Source organism: Lactuca virosa, chromosome 5, assembly GCF_052849685.1.
Source record: "Lactuca virosa cultivar CGN04683 chromosome 5, Lactuca_virosa_CGN04683_v6, whole genome shotgun sequence".
Taxonomy (NCBI): Eukaryota; Viridiplantae; Streptophyta; class Magnoliopsida; order Asterales; family Asteraceae; genus Lactuca; species Lactuca virosa.
Genome location: NC_136430.1, coordinates 67,392,959 through 67,413,224, shown reverse-complemented (window position 1 = coordinate 67,413,224; position 20,266 = coordinate 67,392,959). Strand labels below are relative to the sequence as shown.

The window sequence follows — 20,266 nt, the reverse complement described above, 5'->3', positions numbered from 1 at the left end:
AAAAAAACAAGTAACCACATCTAGCAAACCATATGATGACATGAGAGTTCCATTTTTATGATGACATGACTTTTCCATTTCTATGATGACATGAGTGTTGATTATGGAGTTTGATCTCAGCATTATAACATAAATTTATGGATTGAAAGTTTTGTATAAAAACTAGGAAGACAGTTAAAAACAAAAAAAAAATATGTTTGGTGATAAATCATATATGTAAATCAGTTGTTACAAAATCAATATTACTTATTAAAAAAAGATCTAATAAAAATATATATATTAAGAATGTTAACCATTAATTTATATATCATAAAAAATTGCACAAGTCTACAAAATAATGAAAATGAAAATAATGTCAAATTATATAAAATTTTCACTAATATTTATACAAGCCATCTTTGAAAATGGCCAATAAATTTAGTGTCTTTAGAGTTTAGACCACTGAAAAGTAGTGCAACTGGATTTCTGTGTTCGTTACTTGATCCGGTCCCTTGCTTATTTTCTGCAATTTTGGGGTAGATTTCTATAAAGAGAAAGAGAAAAAGTTACTTCAGAAGAATTTTCCGTCATCTTTACAAACCAGATTGCGAATCAAACAAGACCCGATTAAGATCGTCCTAATTCTTGATCTGGGTTTGATTTGTATTTGCTTTCGGCTCAAGTATTTGTCATGGATACAGAGTTTCTTGAAGCACTGTGATAAATGGGCTGTGTAACATCAAAACAGACAGTGCCAGTGACGCCGGCGGTGGATCATTCTGGGGGGTTTCGGGACAATGCGGTGGGTGGTTCTGGCCGGAATTTAGATGGGAATGGCGATGATATGGTGGCGCAATTAGAGAACAAGAAGAGGAGGAAGAAGAAAGGGAATACCAGGAGTGAGTCAGGGCTGAATGGGAGCGAGTTGGGTGAATCAGGGAGGACGAATTTCACCATCGGCGGCGGTGAATCGCTGAGCTTTAGGTTGGGTAATTTGCATAGATACGTTGAAGTAGAGCAGGTGGCTGCTGGTTGGCCGGCGTGGCTCAGTGCAGTCGCCGGTGAAGCCATTTATGGTTGGTTGCCTCTCAAAGCCGAATCCTTTGAAAAATTAGAAAAGGTTCATCACTTTACCTCACCATTTTACACAAACAAACAGATTATCTACTGTATGTTTTCATTATAACTTCTTTAACGAATCGTTGATGTTCATATCTCGTTATCGATTCAATAGATCGGGCAAGGTACATACAGCAGTGTTTTTCGTGCTCGTGATCTAGAAACGGGAAAGATAGTTGCCCTAAAGAAGGTGAGATTTGACAATTTTGAACCTGAAAGTGTTCGATTTATGGCTCGTGAAATAGTGATTCTTAGAAGACTTGATCATCCAAATATCATGAAACTAGATGGGATAATAACCTCACAGTTATCATGTAGCATATACCTTGTCTTTGAGTACATGGAACACGATATTTCAGGACTTTTATCTTGCCCCAACATCAAATTCACAGAATCCCAGGTTTGTAACATGCAAAGTTTGTATCTTTATTATTGTCAAAAATTGCATGCAATAGCAAATTACTTTAGTCTTGTTGCCAATATAAACAATGTACATTGCCTATATTGATAAGTAGCGTAAAGTACGTTTCTATTTCATGCAATTTGTTTTTTTTTCCTTTTTTTTGTTATAGTTTGAGATTTGGATGAAACAGATAAAGTGCTACATGAAGCAGTTGTTATCGGGGCTGAAGCATTGTCATTCACAAGGAATAATGCATCGTGACATTAAAGGGGCAAATCTTTTGGTAAATAATGAAGGGATTATAAAAATAGGTGATTTTGGGTTGGCTAATTTTTGTAATGTAGCTCATGATAAGCGACCTTTGACTAGTAAAGTTGTTACTTTATGGTATCGGCCTCCTGAACTTTTATTGGGGTCCACGGATTATGAAGCTTCAGTGGATCTATGGAGTATAGGGTGTGTGTTTGCAGAGCTTCTTCTTGGTGTACCTCTTCTTCAGGGTAGAACTGAGGTAAAAGTACTACATACTTGACTTTCAAAAGTCAAAGTTAGAGTTTTTTGAAGCAGAAATGGAAAAGTCTTGGAATCATTTTCTTTGTGGTCTAACTTCAGGTTGAACAAATGCACAAAATCTTTAAGCTTTGTGGATCACCATGTGAAGATTACTGGAAAAAGTCAAAGCTTCCTCATGCCACATTGTTTAAACCACAATGTCCCTACAAAAGCTGTTTATGGGAAACTTTTAAAGATCTACCAAAAAACACTGTAAATCTTATAGAGACTTTGTTATCCATTGAACCCTATAAGCGTGGGTCCGCCTCTTCTGCCCTTGCATCTGAGGTAACTTATTCACATCACATATGAAATAATATGAGTGTAGAATGCTGCAATAACAAAAAAATCAAAGTCCTCACATTTTGGAAGCTTACTCTTTGATATGGTATTAACAGTATTTTACTACAAAGCCTTATGCATGTCAACCATCAAGCTTACCAAAATACCCTCCAACTAAAGAGATTGATACAAAGCATCGGGAACACTCTAGAAGGTGAATGTAAATCTTTTTTTTTTCCAGGTTACATAATTTTTCCACAATATCAATAAAAAATATGGATGTTACATTATGAGGATTTTTCATGTCTTTTACAGGAAAAGGCATGTTGAAAGAAATCGAGAGCCTGAAACATCACGAAGATTCAATAGTAATTATCCTAATGGCATGTGTAAATTGATGCCTGAGGAGGTATATAACTATATATATATATGTTATATAAATGTGTTATATAAACATGATCATGCGTATGCATGTCCACTTTCTAATATTTGAACGACTTGTTGTACAGAATTTGCCAGTCAGAACCGAAGTAAGGCACAAAATCAATGGAATTAGTTTAGATCATGATAAAGAAAGTGACATAATCATAGGTTTTGAGCCACGTGTAAACAAAATGAATCGTGGGTCCCATGAAGAGATTCCATTTTCGGGTCCTTTACAAGTTTCAGGTTCAAGTGGTTTTGCATGGGCAAGAAGGCGACTTGATGATCCTTCGTCTATAAGATCACACAGTAGATCGAGTTCAAAAAGTCGCATATCAGAACCTTCAACATTACATCCAAGAGAACCAATTTTTTCAGAAAAGATTGAAAGAATCAGTTCTAGAGGCCGATTTGATGGTTACCCCTCTCGAGATTTACCTATTTTTAAGAAAATCGATTTGGTAAGTTGGTTTTTATTTTGAAATTTAGTGAATCCCATGAAGGTTTTCGATTGATTCTTTGGTGCAAGTTTTGAAGTTTTGAAGTTTTGCATACAGATTTATCAGAATCAAGAAGACAAAGTTGAGTATTCGGGCCCTTTGTTATCTCAATCCCATCAAATTGATGAACTTTTGGAGAGGCATGAACGCCAGATTCGCCAGGCTGTTCGTTCGAAAAAGGTAAAACCTTTGAAAACGATCCATCACATGCCATGATTCTTGAATGAGTTTTGAAGATGAAAGCGTTTCAAAAGTTTGAATTTTTTAGAGTTTCTGACAGCTTCAAAGATCAAAATTTCTGATGGTTCATAGATTAGTTAAGAGTATTTTTTGTTATGATTTTAGTTTTCTTTCTTATAAAAAGTGATAAGATATTAGATATGAATGTACAGCTACAGAATGGTGAATGGACGGATGTGGATGATTCTTGATATGTTCAAAGAGTCCATTTAGAGATGCATAAACGGACCTTCACATTAATCTGCCAAACAACCCGAAAAGCTCATTTCTTCTAGGCCCAGTTAAGACCCTTACGGGCTGCGGCCCTACGTGTAAGAGTTATGTATGTATGCGGTAAAACTGAAAAAAAAAAACAAAAAACAAAAAATGTTACGTTGCGTTTAGTTACGGAAAAACAGTTTTCATTTTCCGTTTTTCGTTTTCCCTTTTCAGTTTTCGTTTTCCGTTTTCGGTTTTCATTGGAAAATTTAGAAAACGCGTTTAGTTAAAACTTATTCATTTTTCATTTTCAGTTTTAGAAAATTAGAAAACGTGTTTAGATGTGTATTTTTCTATCGGTTTTCATTTTTAGAAAACGGTAGCGGTGGTAGGGTGGGCGTAGGGACGGTGGCGGTGGTGGGGGCAGCGGCGGGGGGACAGGCGGTGGTGGTTGCGGCGACAATTGTGGCAGTGGTGGTGATGGCGGCGGTGGTGGTGATGGTGATGGTGATGGTAGGTCGGTGATTGTGGTAGTAGTGTTGTGTGTGTGTGTGGGGGGGGGGGGGGGGTGTGAGTTTGTGGGGTTGGTGTGTGTGTGTGTGTTTGTAGGTGTGTATATGTATATGTGTTTGTGGGGGGTGGGGGTAAGGGTGGGTGTGGGTGTGCGTGTGTGTTTGTGGGGGGTGGTGGTGGTGGTGTGTGTCTAATTAAAACTTTTTAGTTTATACTTTTTAGTTTATATATAACACCTTACCGTTAGGATAAAGACATCTTGGTTAATGATCGAACTTATTTGTAATTCCGTATACTTTTTAGTTTATATCTAACACCCTCGAACATTTGGAAATAACAACCAAATTAAAATTTTTTGGAAACATCTCAAACCATCGTAATAATTGTTGTTATCATATATGACAACGCCACCACGAACTGTTATACAAACCGTGGGATAGATCTCCAAGACTCCGCTCTAAGGTCGGACGATGGTACACAAACAACCCAAGGTCGGACGAGCGGTACCTTCCTACACCGTCGGACGATGGTACACTTTGGGTTGTTATCATTCATTCCGTTCCTATATATATATATATATATATATATATATATATATATATATATATATATATATATATATAAATGATACAAATGCATAGTCAAATTGATATTTTTCTTTTTCACCTTTTTTTTTTTTATCTTTTTCATTCATTCCATCTCTTTCTATATATTTTTTTTCTTTAAAAAAAAATTAGCAAACATTTATTTTTAAATGAAAAAATGTTATATTTTATTTTATTTTATATTGTCTAATTTAATTAAATAAAAAAATGATATGACAAGTAGGTTGAGTGGTGTGAAAGATATGATTTCTATATCTTATGGGTTGGGAAAGATGGAAGTAAAAGAAGAAAAAAAAAATTAAGATGACAGTGGGTTGAGTGGGTTGGAAGGGAAGACCTCATCCACCTTAACACTTAAACACTTAAGCCGATCTACATTCGATTGAGAGAATAGTAAGGTGTGAAAGAACAGATATGTTATATTAGTTTCCATATTTATAGGGCAAAAGTTTATGGTCAACTCATATGATAGAACTATATGGTGTAGATAAGGAAATGGTTATGTCCGGTCGATAATCATATTTCCAAGAAATGAGTTTCTGACCTACTATCATATACTTGTTTTTACTGATGTTTCAGGTATGACTGTCAGACCATACATAACATGTGTCTTGTTGTAGGCATGTTTTTTCGTTTTGTTTGCGGTGAGATATATTGCATTATACAATGAGTTCGGTTGTAGGTACTTGATATTTGATGGTTGCGATTTGTCAATCCTTCAAACTCAATTCAAAAGTCTCTATTTAATTTCACAAACCTAGTGAATTAATATGATAAAAATATTAAAATAACATATTACATCTAATATGATAAAAATATTAAAATTACACATAATATTTATAAAGATGTGGTAAGTAGGATCGGGCATAACCATCATGCAACAAAATTGCAAATTTAGAAGTTTAGATCCAAAATTACAAAATAATATCGAAAAATTGAAGGACCATTCTTGTAAGTTAGACTTAAATCAAATCAATCCTTTATTGTTTTCCTTGATAATTTATCGTAGAACAAACTAAATACAATAATGAAAAAGAAAAATTGATCAATGTTCTTCCCTTCCCTCCTTTCTTCCTCCATAATCTCGTTTGTGTTTTGTTCTGATTCCACGTGCAATAGAAATCAAAGCATTTCCATTGCCGTGACGAATTCCCTGAATCAATTGCAATATTCCTCACTCCCCTTCATAGATTTCTCGAATCATCGAATTCAATATAATTGCTTCGATCGTCATCATCTTACCCATGATTTCTCAGAAAACCCTATCAATCTTGCTGCCAATAAATACAATAATATCACAGATTCTTTCCCCAACCTAGATTACATCATTTATCGTAATCATAATACCTGACCTGACGATAAATTTTTTATTTTGTGGGTCTTTTTTTCATTGAATTGGTGAATTGAGTTTGGAATCGAGTACATTATCCTTAAGATTACCTTTTATTTTTTACGTTCTTGGCGCGATCTTTATATGCGTCCTTTCAGATTCCCGTGATTGTTTGCGTTCTCACTCTTTCTTTCCATGATTGCATTCTCAATTGTATTTTGATCTGAAAATGGCGAATAACACGGAAATCATGCTTGCAAAACTTAAGATGCCACTTCCTGATATGGTGGTAAGTACCCTTTTGATCAAGTTGGCTTATGTACCCGTTTTCAATTGGCTAATTGCAACTTTATCCATCATCTGGATTTTGTAGGCTGCAATTTTAGCTATGAATGATGAACTTATAGATTCCGATCAAGTAGAAGATTGTCTCAAATTCTATCCCACGAATGAAGAGATGGAGCAACTCAAGGTGAAGCCATAACTCATTTACTTGGTATTCTTTATAGATTTTAACTATATAATATTCTTATGTAAAAGTACTTGTCCCGTTTACGTATTGATCTTCTTCTGAATTGTGACTGTTCAGAAATTCACAGATGACTACGAGACACTTGGCAAGCGCGAACAGGTCAGTATCAACCCATCATAACTTTTTATTTCATTTTATTTAATATCTATCAAGAGTTTATCTTATGAAAATGAAATTTGACTTGGCTATTGCAGTATTTCCTGGAGCTAATGAAGGTGCCACGTATGGATGCAAAATTAAGGGCTTTTCTGTTCAAAATAAAATTTAACGTTCAGGTTGGTGATTGGTTAGCTTGTAATTGTTAATGTAATATTTGATGTGATTATATTTGACTTGGGGTTTTGTTTCAGCTTTCAGAATTCAAAACGAGTCTAAACACAGTAAACTCTGCATGTGATGAGGTGAGGTGATCATGATCTAGGTCTACTATTATAAATTCATTCTACCCTCTTCTGCTTTTACCTTTTCTGTACTTAGTTGATATAATTATGTTGTTGGATTTGTTAGGTGCGGAGGTCTACAAAGTTGAAAGAAATCATGAAGAGAATTTTATATTTGGGGAACACATTAAATCAAGGAACTGCTAGAGGTAACAACATCAACATCAACATGATTAGATAAATAAATAAGTTTTATTGATGTTAATATCCAAATTTTGCAGGTGCTGCTGTTGGTTTCAAGTTGGACAGTCTCTTGATATTGACAGATACACGAGCTTCAGACAGCAAGATGACTTTAATGCATTATCTCTGCAAGGTACTAAACTACTCAATACAAAATGTGAAATCTTTAATTCGTTAAAAAATTTTAATCATCAACATCTGTTTTCCTTGTGTACAGAAAATTGCCTCCAAGTCCCCGAGCCTTTTAGATTTCCATGAGGATCTTGTTAGCCTAGAAGCTGCAACCGAGGTTTGAATTGTTATCTGTTTTAATTGCACAGATTCATGATTAGTGTGTAAAACAAATGAAAGGCTTTCTAAATTACAGATAGAATTGAAAGTTTTAGCAGAAGAAATGCAGTCCATTACCATGGGGCTGGAAAATGCGAAGCAGGAACTAGATGCATCAGCAAATGATGGCCCAATATCTCAAGGTTTTCATAAGGTAGTAGCTTAGAAACCCTGGAAATAGCAACTAACGAATTCTTTAATTCAAAACTATAAAAGATACTTCTCATTTGAAAAAAAAATGTTGTTTTTTTTTTTTTTTTAAATTTAGACATTGAAGGAGTTCATTGGCCAAGCTGAGACGGAAATGGCAAGTATAACGGAGTTCTATTCCATTGTGGTAAATGAATCACCCTAAATTTGCCTCAAAGTCAAATTCTTACCTTTCCTTGATTCTTTTTTGGATTCTTCCATTAAATTGTTTGTGGTTACACTTACAGTGTAGAAACGCTGATGCATTGGCCATATATTTTGGTGAAGACCCTACTCGTTGTCCTTTTGAACAAGGTAACGAAACTTATATATGTTTGTTTCTTTTTCACTTAATGCAAAAAGAACTTAATAGAGAACGTCGCTGAATTGAGGCTTTCCCTATTAGGTGCTATCTTCTTACAAATTTGCCTCATTTATCTTTTATTCCGTTCCCCAAGATGTATTGTCACATTTTCAAATATAATGGAAAAAAGTAATAAAAATAGTTATTCATTTGTTACTTTATTATTATTTGTGCAGCTACTATGACCCTTTTGAACTTTGTGAGACTCTTCCGAAAATGCGACGAGGAGAACCGTAAACAGGAGGCGGAAATGGAGGAAGTAAAGGGTGTTAATGTAAAATAAGAAATGTTTATTTTATACACCTTTTATTTTTTACCAATAAAATTTTAAAAATGTTATACCTTTAAAACCTATTATTTATTTATTTATTTATTTATTTATTTTAACAAATAATGTTTATTGTAATATATGTCCTACCAAAAAGTTTAATAGATAAGTTGTGTATTTGTAATTGTGCTACACATAGATGAAGATATATAAAAAGACAAAAATGGTACAATTCATAAGGGTCAATTGCATGTATACATCCTACACATGATGGCATACAATGTAGGCTTTTGCCTTTTTTCCATAATGTTTTTGCCATTTTCCACAAAAAATTGGAATTAATTTGTTCCCCTCTATCGAGCTCAAATACATTGATTTTGTTATAACCATGACCGGGTCAGCTAAAAGTCAAGATTATTTATATCTCTAATATAATCATTCAATAGAGCAATTGAAAAACAAGAAAAGTGGATACAGGGCTAGTTGTTATACAATTAGTTACAAGAAGGGTATAAATGTCAATTTAGTTGAAAAGGGAAATACCAATCTTCGAGAAATTTTAATTTCACTCCTAAGTTGGAAATCCCAACATTTAATGGCAGTCACCCATCCTAGAGATTGGTTAGAAAAATACACTAAATACTTCAATCTTCTTAGGATTCTCGATTCTCAAAGAGTTGATTTGGCTAGCTTTTATATGAATAGAATCTGGAATCAACTTGTGGTGAGGCAACAACAGGTAACATGGCTGATTTGTTGATCATGTAATCATGGTCTGATAAAAGACCATGCAGTTCATTGAAGGTGATCGATAGATGGCGGGCCAAAAGATTCGATTTTAAACCGTTGTATTCATCTCGCAAACCTGAGATTGTAAGCATAACTAGATCCTTGTCCTTCATGGGTTCACCAATATTAGCGAGAGCAGACGCATATTCCATTGCTCGGCTAAGATAGGTCAGTGGAGTTTCATCACTTTTCATCTCTATGTGAAGTAACTGTGTTTTTAAAGTGTATTCACGAGAAGCAGAGTTTGGTGAATACGCACGTTCTAACGAAAGCCACAAATCTCTAGAGGTCGTACCTTGAACATGTTGGAAAGATGCTTTAGAGATGGTAGATAGAATTATCATTCTTACATGTGCATCATTGGAAACCCAACGAGGATAACTAGGGTTATCAGTTATTGCATTTGTTGTGGTAATTTTTTGTTCTGGACATTTGATGGTGCCATCCACATAGCCAATCAAGTGATTGGTGATTAGGAATGGTTCAAGCATTGCCTTCCAGAAACCATAGTTAGTAGAAAGAGTGAATGCAAATTTGTAGGTATTGTGGGCGGTTTTCTATGCAGCAGTAAAGGCAACGATAACAACCATGTTTTGATCGGAAGAGAAATTAAGACGGTGGAGAAGATGTCGCCGATTTAGGGTTGGAGGCGGCAAAGGGAACTTGGCTCTGATACCGAATCAAAACTCGTATCTTGTTCAATTCAATAGATATCACATCAGATCACATTATATATAATAGAATATTACATTTAGGTACCCTCTACTTATTATAATTATAAACACAGTCTAACAATGTACAACCAGACTGGCCATCGGAAGGCCGAGTGCCCGCAGTTACATCAGGGATCAGCACAGGGATCTGCACCTGCTGCTAGGGTTACCGAGGTTCGGCCAGTAAAGGCCGAGGCACCGAAGCCTCGCGGGAGAGCTTTCCAGTCGACAGCGGAGGAGGTTCGCGCAGCGCCCGATGTTGTGGCTGGTATGTATTCTTTATTTATTTATGTTGAGTTGAGATATTGTGCTTATATGATGATATGCGTAGGTACTTTTCTTGTGAGTTCTGTACCTGCCTTAGTGTTATTTGACTCGGGTGCGAGTCGATCGTTCGTGTCGATAGCGTTTAGTCGGCACATCAGTAGCAGACGAGAGGCGTTGAGTCGACCTCTGCGAGTTTCCATAGCTGACGAGCGAGCGGTGTATGCTACGGAGGTGATACGAGGATGTGTACTCGAGATCTTCGGTGTTGAGTTCCCGATAGATCTGGTCCCGATAGCGATGAGGGACGTGTGTGTCATAGTGGGCATGGATTGGTTGAGCCGATTTGGGGCTGTTATAGACTGCGAGCGACAGTTGGTGACGATACGAGACCCTAGTGGGGGAGTACTTACGGTGTACGGCGAGGGTACTCGTTCTGGGACAGCGTTTTGTTCGGCTGCCAGAGCGAGGCAGAGTTTACAGCATGGCTGCAGCGGGTTTGTAGCCTATGTGATGGACACACGAGGGGCCGCTGAGGGGCCAAGTTTGGTGGATGACGTTCCGATAGTGCGCGAGTTCCCGGATGTTTTTCCCGAGGAGTTGCCGGGTGTGCCTCCCGAGAGGCAGGTAGAGTTCCTCATTGATTTGGTTCCGGGGGCAGCGCCTATCGCCAAGGCGCCTTATCGCCTTGCACCGCCAGAGATGCAAGAGTTATCCTCGTAGCTTCAGGAGCTGCTGGGGAAGGGGTTTATTAGACCGAGCAGCTCCCCCTGGGGAGCACCGATCCTTTTTGTCAAGAAAAAGGATGGTTCACACCGGATGTATATTGATTACCGGGAGTTGAACAAGTTAACGGTCAATAACCGTTATCCATTACCGAGGATCGACGATTTGTTTGATCAGTTGCAGGGAGCGTCTTGGTTCTCCAAGATTGATCTGAGGTCTGGATATCATCAGATGAGAGTGCGTGATGAGGATGTCCAGAAGACGGCGTTCAGGACTCGTTATGGGCATTACGAGTTCGTGGTGATGCCTTTCGGGCTCACCAATGCACTAGCAGCGTTCATGGATCTCATGAACAGGGTGTGTAGACCGATGTTAGATCGTTCAGTGATCGTGTTCATCGACGATATACTGGTGTATTCGAGATCTAGAGAGCAGCACGAGGAGCATCTGAGAGAGATACTCGGGGTATTGAGGACGGAGAGGCTTTATGCCAAATTCTCCAAGTGCAAGTTCTGGTTACGGGAGGTCCAGTTCTTGGGGCATCTCGTCAACCAGGATGGGATTTTGGTCGATCCGGCCAAGATCGAGGCGGTTATGAGGTGGGAGGTGCCAAGATCACCCACCGAGATCAGGAGTTTTCTAGGATTGGCCGGCTACTATCGGAGATTTATCAGAGATTTCTCCAAGATCGCCGTGCCTCTCACCAAGTTGACCTGGAAGGGTGTTGCTTTTTCATGGGGTCCGGAGCAGCAGACCTCGTTTGAGACACTTCGCCAGAAGTTATGCGAAGCCCCTGTGTTAGCCCTCCCGGAAGGGATGGAGGATTTTATGGTGTATAGTGACGCGTCGATATCGGGGTTGGGTGCAGTACTTATGCATAGGGGGCATGTGATAGCGTATGCATCGAGGCAGTTGAAGCCTCATGAGACGAGATATCCCACCCACGATTTGGAGTTGGGAGCAGTGGTGTTCGCCCTCAAGATCTGGCGTCACTATTTGTATGGGGTTCGGTGTACCATATACACGGACCACAAGAGCTTGAAGTATTTGATGGATCAGCCCAATCTGAATATGCGTCAGAGGAGATGGTTGGACGTGGTAAAGGATTACGATTGTGAAATCCTGTATCACCCGGGCAAAGCTAATGTTGTAGCTGATGCGTTGAGTCGTAGGGCGGAGGGTGCCCCGATTCGAGGCACTTGTATGAGATTGACAGTGATGACTCCGGTGTTGGACACCATTCGGGAGGCCCAGGCAGAGGCTGTGAGACCGGAGAACCGCAAGAGGGAGCGAGTGATCGGGCAGGTGCCTGAGTTCGTTACCGATAGTCGAGGGCTGATGACCTTTCAAGGTCAGGATTTGGGTGCCGTATGCAGGCGGGGCACGTACCACTTTGATGGAGGAGGCGCATAGATCGAGGTTCTCGATCCATCCCGGGGCCACGAAGATGTATTTGGACCTGAAGAAAGATTATTGGTGGCCCTGTATGAAGAGGGATGTCGCGTGGTTTGCCGAGAGGTGCTTGACCTGTCGCAAGGTTAAGGCCGAGCACCAGCGTCCGCATGGCAAGTTGCAGCCGCTTGAGGTTCCCCAGTGGAAGTGGGAACATATTTCCATGGATTTCATCACCAAATTGTCGAGGACCGCGAGGGGTGTCGATGCAATTTGGGTGATCGTCGACCGGCTGACGAAGAGCGCACATTTTCTTGCTATCAGTGAGAGCTCTTCTGCTGAGAGGTTGGCAGAGTTGTATGTGAGGGAGGTGGTATCGCGTCATGGGTTACCGATCTCGATTGTGTCAGATCGAGATATACGTTTCACTTCCAGGTTCTGGAAGAAGTTCCACAAGGAGTTGGGTACAAGGTTGCATTTCAGTACCGCCTACCACCCCCATACGGACGGACAGAGTGAGCGGACGATTCAGACGCTCGAGGACATGCTTCGAGCATGTGTGTTGGACTTCGGAGGAAGTTGGGACACATACTTGCCGTTGGCTGAGTTTTCCTACAACAACAGCCACCATTCTAGTATTGGTATGCCTCCCTTCGAGTTGTTGTATGGGAGGAGGTGTCGGACTCCCATTTTCTGGGGAGAGGTAGGATAGCGTGTGATGGGTAGCACTGAGATAGTACTGCAGACGACAGAGCAGATACAGCAGGTTAGACAGAGGTTACTGACGGCTCAGAGTCGTCAGAAGAGTTATGCAGATCGGCGACGATCCGAGCTGGAGTTCCAGGCGGGGGACTTCGTACTCCTGAAAGTGTCCCCTTGGAAAGGAGTGATCCGATTCAGGAAGAGGGGCAAGCTGGGGCCCCGGTACATCGGTCCGTTCATGGTGACCGCGAGGGTGGGCAAGGTAGCATATCGGTTGGAGCTACCTGTGGAGTTGAGCCAAATTCATGATACCTTCCATGTGTCTCAGTTGAGGAAGTGTATAGCCGACGAGTCGGTAGTGGTGCCGCTGGAGGACATTCAGGTGGATGCGAGCCTGAATTATGTTGAGAGGCCAATCGCGATTGTGGATCGAAAGATCAAGGTTCTGAGGAACAAGGAGGTGCCCCTGGTTCAGGTTCAGTGGCAACATCGGAGGGGGTCTGAGCTGACCTGGGAGACAGAGTCAGAGATGCGGGAGCAGCATCCGGAGTTGTTTTCAGCATGAGACTTCGAGGGCGAAGTCTGGTTCTAGTGAAGGAGAATTGTAACATCCCGAAATTCAGGTACAACTATTTAACCCTTCTCTTTTGTCAAGTTGTCAAGATTAGCCCTTGAGTGGAAATTGTAGCAAATGAGTACGCTGGGCGTACTCAAGAGTACGCTACGCGTACTCATGCGCTTATTTTGGACGCGGACTCGCCTAGGTACGCTGGGCGTACCCAGGGTTACGTTGGGCGTAGTTGGCCCAGGTGCAAAACCCTAATTGTGGCTTGAGGGCTATAAAAGGAATGAGATGGTCTTGTCCCCAGCCACCATCCCTCAGAGAGAAACCCTAGAAGAGCAACTTTATCGTTCTAAAGCTAGTGTGTGTGTTCTTGAGCAAGAAAGTGCCTTTGTGTGTTAGTAAAGAAGAAGAGGAGGTTCGTGTGGAGGCTAGAAGTTGGAGTACAAGCTTGGATCTGAGTTCTACAGAGGGAGGAGCTTCACTTGGAGGTATAAAGCTCAAAGCTTTCCTTGTTATTTTTTATTTGTGCTTTATGGACCATTTCTAGGGTTAAAGTCCCAAAGGTGGAGACTTTATGAGCATAAAGGACTCCATGGACCTAGATCTGTCCCATTTCAGTGATATTTGTGTTATAGATCCATAAAGTTTCCATCTTGGTCGTTGATATGAGGTCATGCTTGAATTATGAGCTTTCTAGAGTTGGGAAATGGAATGTTATGGGTGTTAGTGACTTGTCCAGCCATACAAAGGCTTAAAGTCACCAACTTTATGGATTAAGAGGCTTAGAAATGGTCAGATCTAAAAGTTGGACATGGGTCTTAACTGTTTAAGACCTCAAGAGCTAAGGAGTCTGAAACTGGGAGTTACGCTGGGCGTAATCCCAGTACGCGCGGCGTAGGGGGTCGCGTTCCCCGTTTCTGTGAGGTCACCTGGTACGCCCAACGTACAGGCTTGGTACGCGCAGCGTAACCCGGAGAGTTGACTTTTGTTGACTTTTAGGGTTTGGTCAACAATTGGACTTTTGGGACCATTAAGGGGTAAAATGGTCTTTTAACCTTCTGAGAGGACATAGGAAGGGATTAGTCTAGCCTTGAGAGTCGTTAATGATTTGAAATAATTACTTTATGTGATTAGGCGGGGCTAGGTCGTTGTTTCGAGATTCAGGGATATCGAGCACGTGAGTTACTAGACATCATACGAGGTGAGTCTTCTCACTATACTGTACCTGGAAGGGTACTTATGTGTGACCGGAAGGTCTTGTATGCTATGATGTATGTGCTATATGCGGTTATGTGATATGTATGTGCTATGTATGATTATGTATGATATGGACCGGAAGGTCAAGAGGTTACGGACCGGAAGGTCGATACGGGTAGGACCGAAGGTCTACCGGGATTTGGGACGGGAGTCCCCTGAGACACATGGATCGGAAGATCCTATAGAGTTGTGGCCTGGAAAGGCGTATGTGTGGCATGTGGTATTTTGGGGAACTCACTAAGCATTTATGCTTACAATTGTTATGATATGTGTTTCAGGTACTAGCGAGGACCGTGGGAAGGCGTCGGCATGATCCGTACACACTTATGGAGTTTATGTTATTGAGATTCTGGGACATGTTTTTGTTATGACACAGTGACACATTATGTTTTGTGATTATCATGTGAATGAAAGTATGATTTAAAAATGAAAAATTGTTTTGAAAATTTACGTTGTTACACCTTTTTTCTCTATCTCTTAAATGTTTCTCGTGTATTGTATTATCTTGATGCTTCGAATTCATCATAAACGTATTAGCTTCATGCAAGCTACATCAAAAGGAGAATCCCCTATAGAATTCGATATTTCAATACAAATATATTATATAAATAATCTAGTAAAACAAATTTATAATTGTCAAGTGCATACATAAACATTTTGGATTGGTATGAAACATATTAATAGTAAGACTAGAATATTGAGACCAAAAATGGTCCTATGGTCGGGGGTAATTTGTACGCTGGGTCTCAAACCTATTTTTTTAACTCGGAAGGTACCTGAAGTTTGTTTTTGTTACATGTTTGGTCCCTTCTATTTGTTTTTGTTATGTGTTTGGTCCCTATCTTATCTAAAAAATATATTATTTAAATAGGGAAAAATGGTGGGGTGGGTAAGGTAAGGTGAGGGGGTTGAGGTTAAGGTGTGTTTATTTAAATAAATTAAAAAATCAAGGCCAAAATAATCTTTTTAGGTAAGAAATGGACCAAGCGCGCAACAAAAACAAACAACAATGACATTCCAAGTTAAAAATATAAGTTAGGAACCAAACATACAAATTACCCTAAACTGTAGGTACCATTCGTTGAATATATTATATTTTTAATCTTTGTAAAAAAAATTACAATTACGAGAACTCATAATTTATTTTATTGTATTTGTATTTATATTCGTTAACTAAAGTAACTCATTCTTATATTTTTCTTAATATTTTAAAATGAACAAGCTAAATATAAAATTCGCAAAGATGAAATAAATATGGGATTTACCACTACAACAGATATAGAAATATCAGTCGTAAAATGAATGGGTAGCTATGTATTTGGAAATTTGGATCGTGGTTAATATTTTAGCGACGGAATAAAGCGGAAATACCTGTCGTCGTTATATCGCGCACAAGGTTGATTTGTTTGTTTTACCAACTTTTACACATATCCCAATTCCCACACAACACATACGTGTGTGTACAACAGAAATTAAAGAATTCAATTGCAGTGACGAACTCCCAGAATCAATTGCAATTTTTCCCTCCCAAATCATCGAATTCCTCATAATCACAATAGAAATCCTTTTCACTGATTGGCGAATCGAAGTTTGGAATTGAAAAGTTTCCATCATCGCATTGATATAACTGGTTGGTTAATTAAAAACAAAAATTGGAAGATTTTAAGATCGGTTTCTCTATGACATGACATTGTCGACATTTTTGGACAGGTGAGGCGAAATTGGGGAATCAAACATTTTTGGTACGTAACATTTCACGTCCATTTTTTGCTGAATCTTGTAACCAATAACAAAACAATTACCTTAATCCCCAAATTAAATGTGAGTTTCAAGCTCATGCATGATTAGAAGGCTACAGCAGCGGTGAACGATGTCCCCTTCACCACCACCTCCACCTCCTCCACCGTTTCCTGGCGGTGGTTTAGGGTTACCACCACCTCCACCGACGTATGAAGCACCACATCAACCAATGTATGGAGCACCACCTCCACCAATGCATGGTGGATCACCTCCACCTCCACCACCACCGATGTATGGGGCACCACCACCTCCACCGTTGTATGGAGGAGCGCCACCTACAGCACCACATCCACCAACTCCACCGTCACCGCCACCTCCTGGAATATCTGAACCTCCACCTCTACCGTTGCATGCAAGAGTACCTTCACTACCTACAACACCACTTCCACCACCTCCACCATTGTACGGAGGAGCGACACCTACAACACCACTTCCATCGTTGTATGGAGGAGCACTTCCACTGCCACCTGGACCTCCTGGTGGACCACCACCTCCACCTGGAGCAAGGCGAGGTAGAGGACGAGTACGTGGAGGACCGGGAACACAAAGATCTAACTTAAAGCCATTGCATTGGAACAAAGTGACGAGCGCATTGCAAGGAAGCTTGTGGGAAGAATTGCAAAGACATGGAGAGCCCCAAAGGTTTGCTTTCTAATTCTTCTGTTGTGTTTCACTTCACATATGACATATGATAACTCATGACTCATGTCATTAATTAACTTCCTTTGTATTGTATTGTAGTGTGCCAGAATTTGATGTATCAGAACTTGAGACACTCTTCTCTGCCATAGTCCCAAAGAAAGCTGCTTCTAAAGAAGCTCAACAAATCTACTTGGTAATGATGCAATGTAAATACAGTATAAATTACCTTTTACTTTTTATGTTCTTCATGTTTAGTTTGCATCCTCACGCGCTAAATTCTTATCTGTAGATTAATGATACAAGGAGAGTTAATAACTCGCAAATCATCCTTACAAGAAGAAGCGATATGGTGGTAGTTAGTTACCATCTTGATCCAGTTGACTTCTGTACCATTTTCAGTTGACTAATGGTAACTTAATCTTTAATCTTCAGGCTGCAATTTTAGCTCTGAATAACCAACCAAACATGCCCAGAGTTGTTCATACTTTCACTCCTCAATTTGCCAATTACAAGAAGATAGAACATTATTTTTATATGCATTACAGACCAGCATCCGAAGTATATTCAACAATCAGAATTCAAAATGTAATGGATTTGAAGAAGAGAGTGTACAAAAGGGTATTTGATTACTATGAATATACAATTGAAAGAATAGATGGAACAATCAGTATGTTTACAGATGCAGAAATTCCTCATTTGAATCCTCATGATTTGAAGTTTCTGTTGGTATATTTTGGAGAGAAGCATGATAAAGGAGTTGTACAATATAGGGATATTCTCATGAGGGTAAGAAAGGCTTTAAAAGAGTACATTCAATGTTTTTCAAGGGTAGATATGGAATTAGCAAAGAGTTTTGGAGTGGAACATTTGGTAATAGAAGCTCCCAACACTAAATTTGATAATATTGAACAACACAGAAGTGAAACCGTACTACAAGAAATTTGTAGATATGGAAACAAAAAGCATTTCTTTCGTTTGTCTGAAGCTCAAAAGTTTGATAACTTCACTGTGCACAACCTGGTTAATCTTGTAGTGAATCATGAGAATGCAGACGAGAATCTGAAAAAGCATGTGTTAGAAATTCTTCATTGTCACATGAATGCAAAAATTAAGATGTCATTTCCTGATATGGTGGTAAGTACTCTTTTGATCAAGTTGGCTTAAAATTATGTACCCGTTTTCAATTGACTAATTGCAACTTTATCCCTCATATGGATTCTGTAGGTTGCAATTTTAGCTATGAATGATAACCTTATAGATTCCGATCAAATACAAGATTTTCTCAAATTCTATCCCACGAAAGAAGAGATGGAGCAAGTCAAGGTGAAGCCATAACTCATTTACCTGGTATTCCTTGTAGATAATATTCTTATGTAAAAATACTTGTATTGATCTTCTTCTGCATTGTGACTGTTCAGAAGAAGTTCACTGATGACTCTGAGACAATGATTAAGCACGAACAGGTCAGCATCGATATCATAGTACATTATAATTTTTTATTTCATTTTGATATCTATCAAGAATTTATCTCATGAGAATGAAATTTTACTGCAGTATATCCTGGACCTAATGAAGGTGCCACGTATGGATGCGAAATTAAGGGCTTTTCTGTTCAAAATTAAATTTAACATGCAGGTTTGTAATTAGCTTGTAATTGTTAATGTAATATTTTGGAGTGATTATTTATTGTTGATTTCATTATATTTGAGTTGGGATTTTGTTTCAGCTTACAACAGAGTTTAGAACAAGTCTAAACACAATAAACTCTGCATGTGATGAGGTGAGGTGATCATGATCTAGGTCTACTATTATAAATTCATTCTACCCTCTTCTGCTTTTACCTTTTTTGTACTTACTTGATATAATACTGTTGTTGGATTTGTTAGGTGCGGAGGTCCACAAAGTTGAAAGAAATCATGAAGAGAATTTTATATTTGGGGAACACATTAAATCAAGGAACTAAACTAGCAAGATGACTTTAATGCATTATCTCTGCAAGGTACTAAACTACTCGATACAAAATGTGACATCTTTAATGCATTAAAATTATTAATCATCAACATTTGTGTACAGGTTCTTGCCTCCAAATCCCCAAGCCTTTTAGATTTCTATAAGGATCTTGTTAGCCTAGAAGTTGCAACCAAGTTTTGAGTTTTTTTTTTTTTTTTTGAATTGCATAGATTTATCGCTAGTATATAAAACCAATGGAAGGATTTTTAATTTGCACAGATACAACTGAAAGTTTTAGCAGAAGAAATGCAAGCCATTCTGAAAGGGTTAGAAAAAGTTAAACAGGAACTAGCTGCATCGGAAAATGATGGCCCCGTGTCTGAAGGTTTTCGTAAGGTAGTAGCTCAGAAACCCTGAAATAGCAACTAACATTATCTTTAATCCAAAACCATATCAGATACTTCTTATTATATATATTATGTATAATACATTTGAATAACTGCTGATTTTTTAAAAAATTTAGACATTGAAGGAGTTCATTGGCCAAGCTGAGGCGGAAATGACAAGTGTAACAGATTTCTATTCCGTTGTGGTAAACGAATCATTGTAAATTTGCCTCAAAAGTCAAATAACCACCTTTCCTTAATTCCTTTTTGGATTATTCATTGTTTTTGTTAAACTTACAGTGTAGAAACGTTGATGCATTGACCATATATTTTGGTGAAGATCCTACTCGTTGTCCTTTTGAACAAAGTAACTAACTTACTTCTTGTTGCTATTTTACATAAAGATAGAAGTTATATATGTTTGTTTCTTTTTGACTTAGTGCAAAAAAGACTTAATAAAGAAAATCAGTGAAACAAGGCTTTCTCTGTTAGGTCTTAACTTCTTACAAATTTGACTTATTTATCTTTTATTTCATTTCCCAAGATGTGTAGTAGCATTTTCAAACGGAAAAAAATAATAAAAATAGTTATTCATTTGTTACTTTATTATTATTATTTGTGCAGTTACTA

At 38.8% G+C, this 20,266-nt stretch overlaps 2 protein-coding genes and 1 pseudogene across 4 annotated transcripts; all 3 read left to right on the top strand.

Moving 5' to 3' along the window:
* Positions 1-421: 421 nt before the first annotated feature.
* LOC145112672 (protein IMPAIRED IN BABA-INDUCED STERILITY 1-like) lies at positions 422-3,738 on the top strand. 2 transcript variants are annotated; one of them, XM_079048806.1, is made up of 9 exons: positions 422-1,099; positions 1,214-1,498; positions 1,692-2,012; positions 2,114-2,341; positions 2,452-2,549; positions 2,651-2,744; positions 2,845-3,219; positions 3,316-3,438; positions 3,651-3,738. In XM_079048806.1, exons 1-9 carry the CDS (start codon positions 704-706, stop codon positions 3,687-3,689), a joined length of 1,959 nt encoding a protein of 652 aa, XP_078904932.1. In that variant the 5' UTR covers positions 422-703; the 3' UTR covers positions 3,690-3,738. The 2 variants fall into 2 exon arrangements, with proteins under 2 accessions (XP_078904932.1, XP_078904933.1); XM_079048807.1 differs by having other exon boundaries at positions 3,637-3,738.
* A 2,090-nt stretch (positions 3,739-5,828) lies between these two features.
* On the top strand, positions 5,829-8,634 carry LOC145112673 (putative formin-like protein 15b). The gene is made up of 12 exons (XM_079048808.1): positions 5,829-6,433; positions 6,518-6,616; positions 6,734-6,775; positions 6,871-6,951; positions 7,027-7,077; positions 7,184-7,265; positions 7,338-7,432; positions 7,517-7,588; positions 7,667-7,783; positions 7,898-7,966; positions 8,067-8,133; positions 8,359-8,634. Exons 1-12 carry the CDS (start codon positions 6,374-6,376, stop codon positions 8,463-8,465), a joined length of 942 nt encoding a protein of 313 aa, XP_078904934.1. The 5' UTR covers positions 5,829-6,373; the 3' UTR covers positions 8,466-8,634.
* An 8,094-nt stretch (positions 8,635-16,728) lies between these two features.
* Positions 16,729-19,886, top strand: LOC145111351 (formin-like protein 16; annotated as a pseudogene). Its single transcript, XR_013710249.1, has 12 exons — positions 16,729-17,300; positions 17,400-17,493; positions 17,590-17,649; positions 17,733-18,434; positions 18,525-18,623; positions 18,719-18,763; positions 18,855-18,935; positions 19,027-19,080; positions 19,187-19,299; positions 19,374-19,451; positions 19,530-19,646; positions 19,774-19,886. The product of XR_013710249.1 is annotated as a formin-like protein 16 (transcript).
* Positions 19,887-20,266: the final 380 nt, after the last annotated feature.

Bases quoted from the DNA above. Each gene is read 5' to 3' on its own strand.
- LOC145112673 (XM_079048808.1), top strand. From the start codon at position 6,374: ATGGCGAATAACACGGAAATCATGCTTGCAAAACTTAAGATGCCACTT. The intron at 6,776-6,870 runs GTCAGTATCAAC...TGGCTATTGCAG, and splicing joins CACTTGGCAAGCGCGAACAG to TATTTCCTGGAGCTAATGAA. The intron at 7,433-7,516 runs GTACTAAACTAC...CCTTGTGTACAG, and splicing joins TAATGCATTATCTCTGCAAG to AAAATTGCCTCCAAGTCCCC.
- LOC145112672 (XM_079048806.1), top strand. From the start codon at position 704: ATGGGCTGTGTAACATCAAAACAGACAGTGCCAGTGACGCCGGCGGTG. The intron at 1,499-1,691 runs GTTTGTAACATG...TGGATGAAACAG, and splicing joins TCAAATTCACAGAATCCCAG to ATAAAGTGCTACATGAAGCA. The intron at 3,220-3,315 runs GTAAGTTGGTTT...TTTTGCATACAG, and splicing joins TTTTTAAGAAAATCGATTTG to ATTTATCAGAATCAAGAAGA.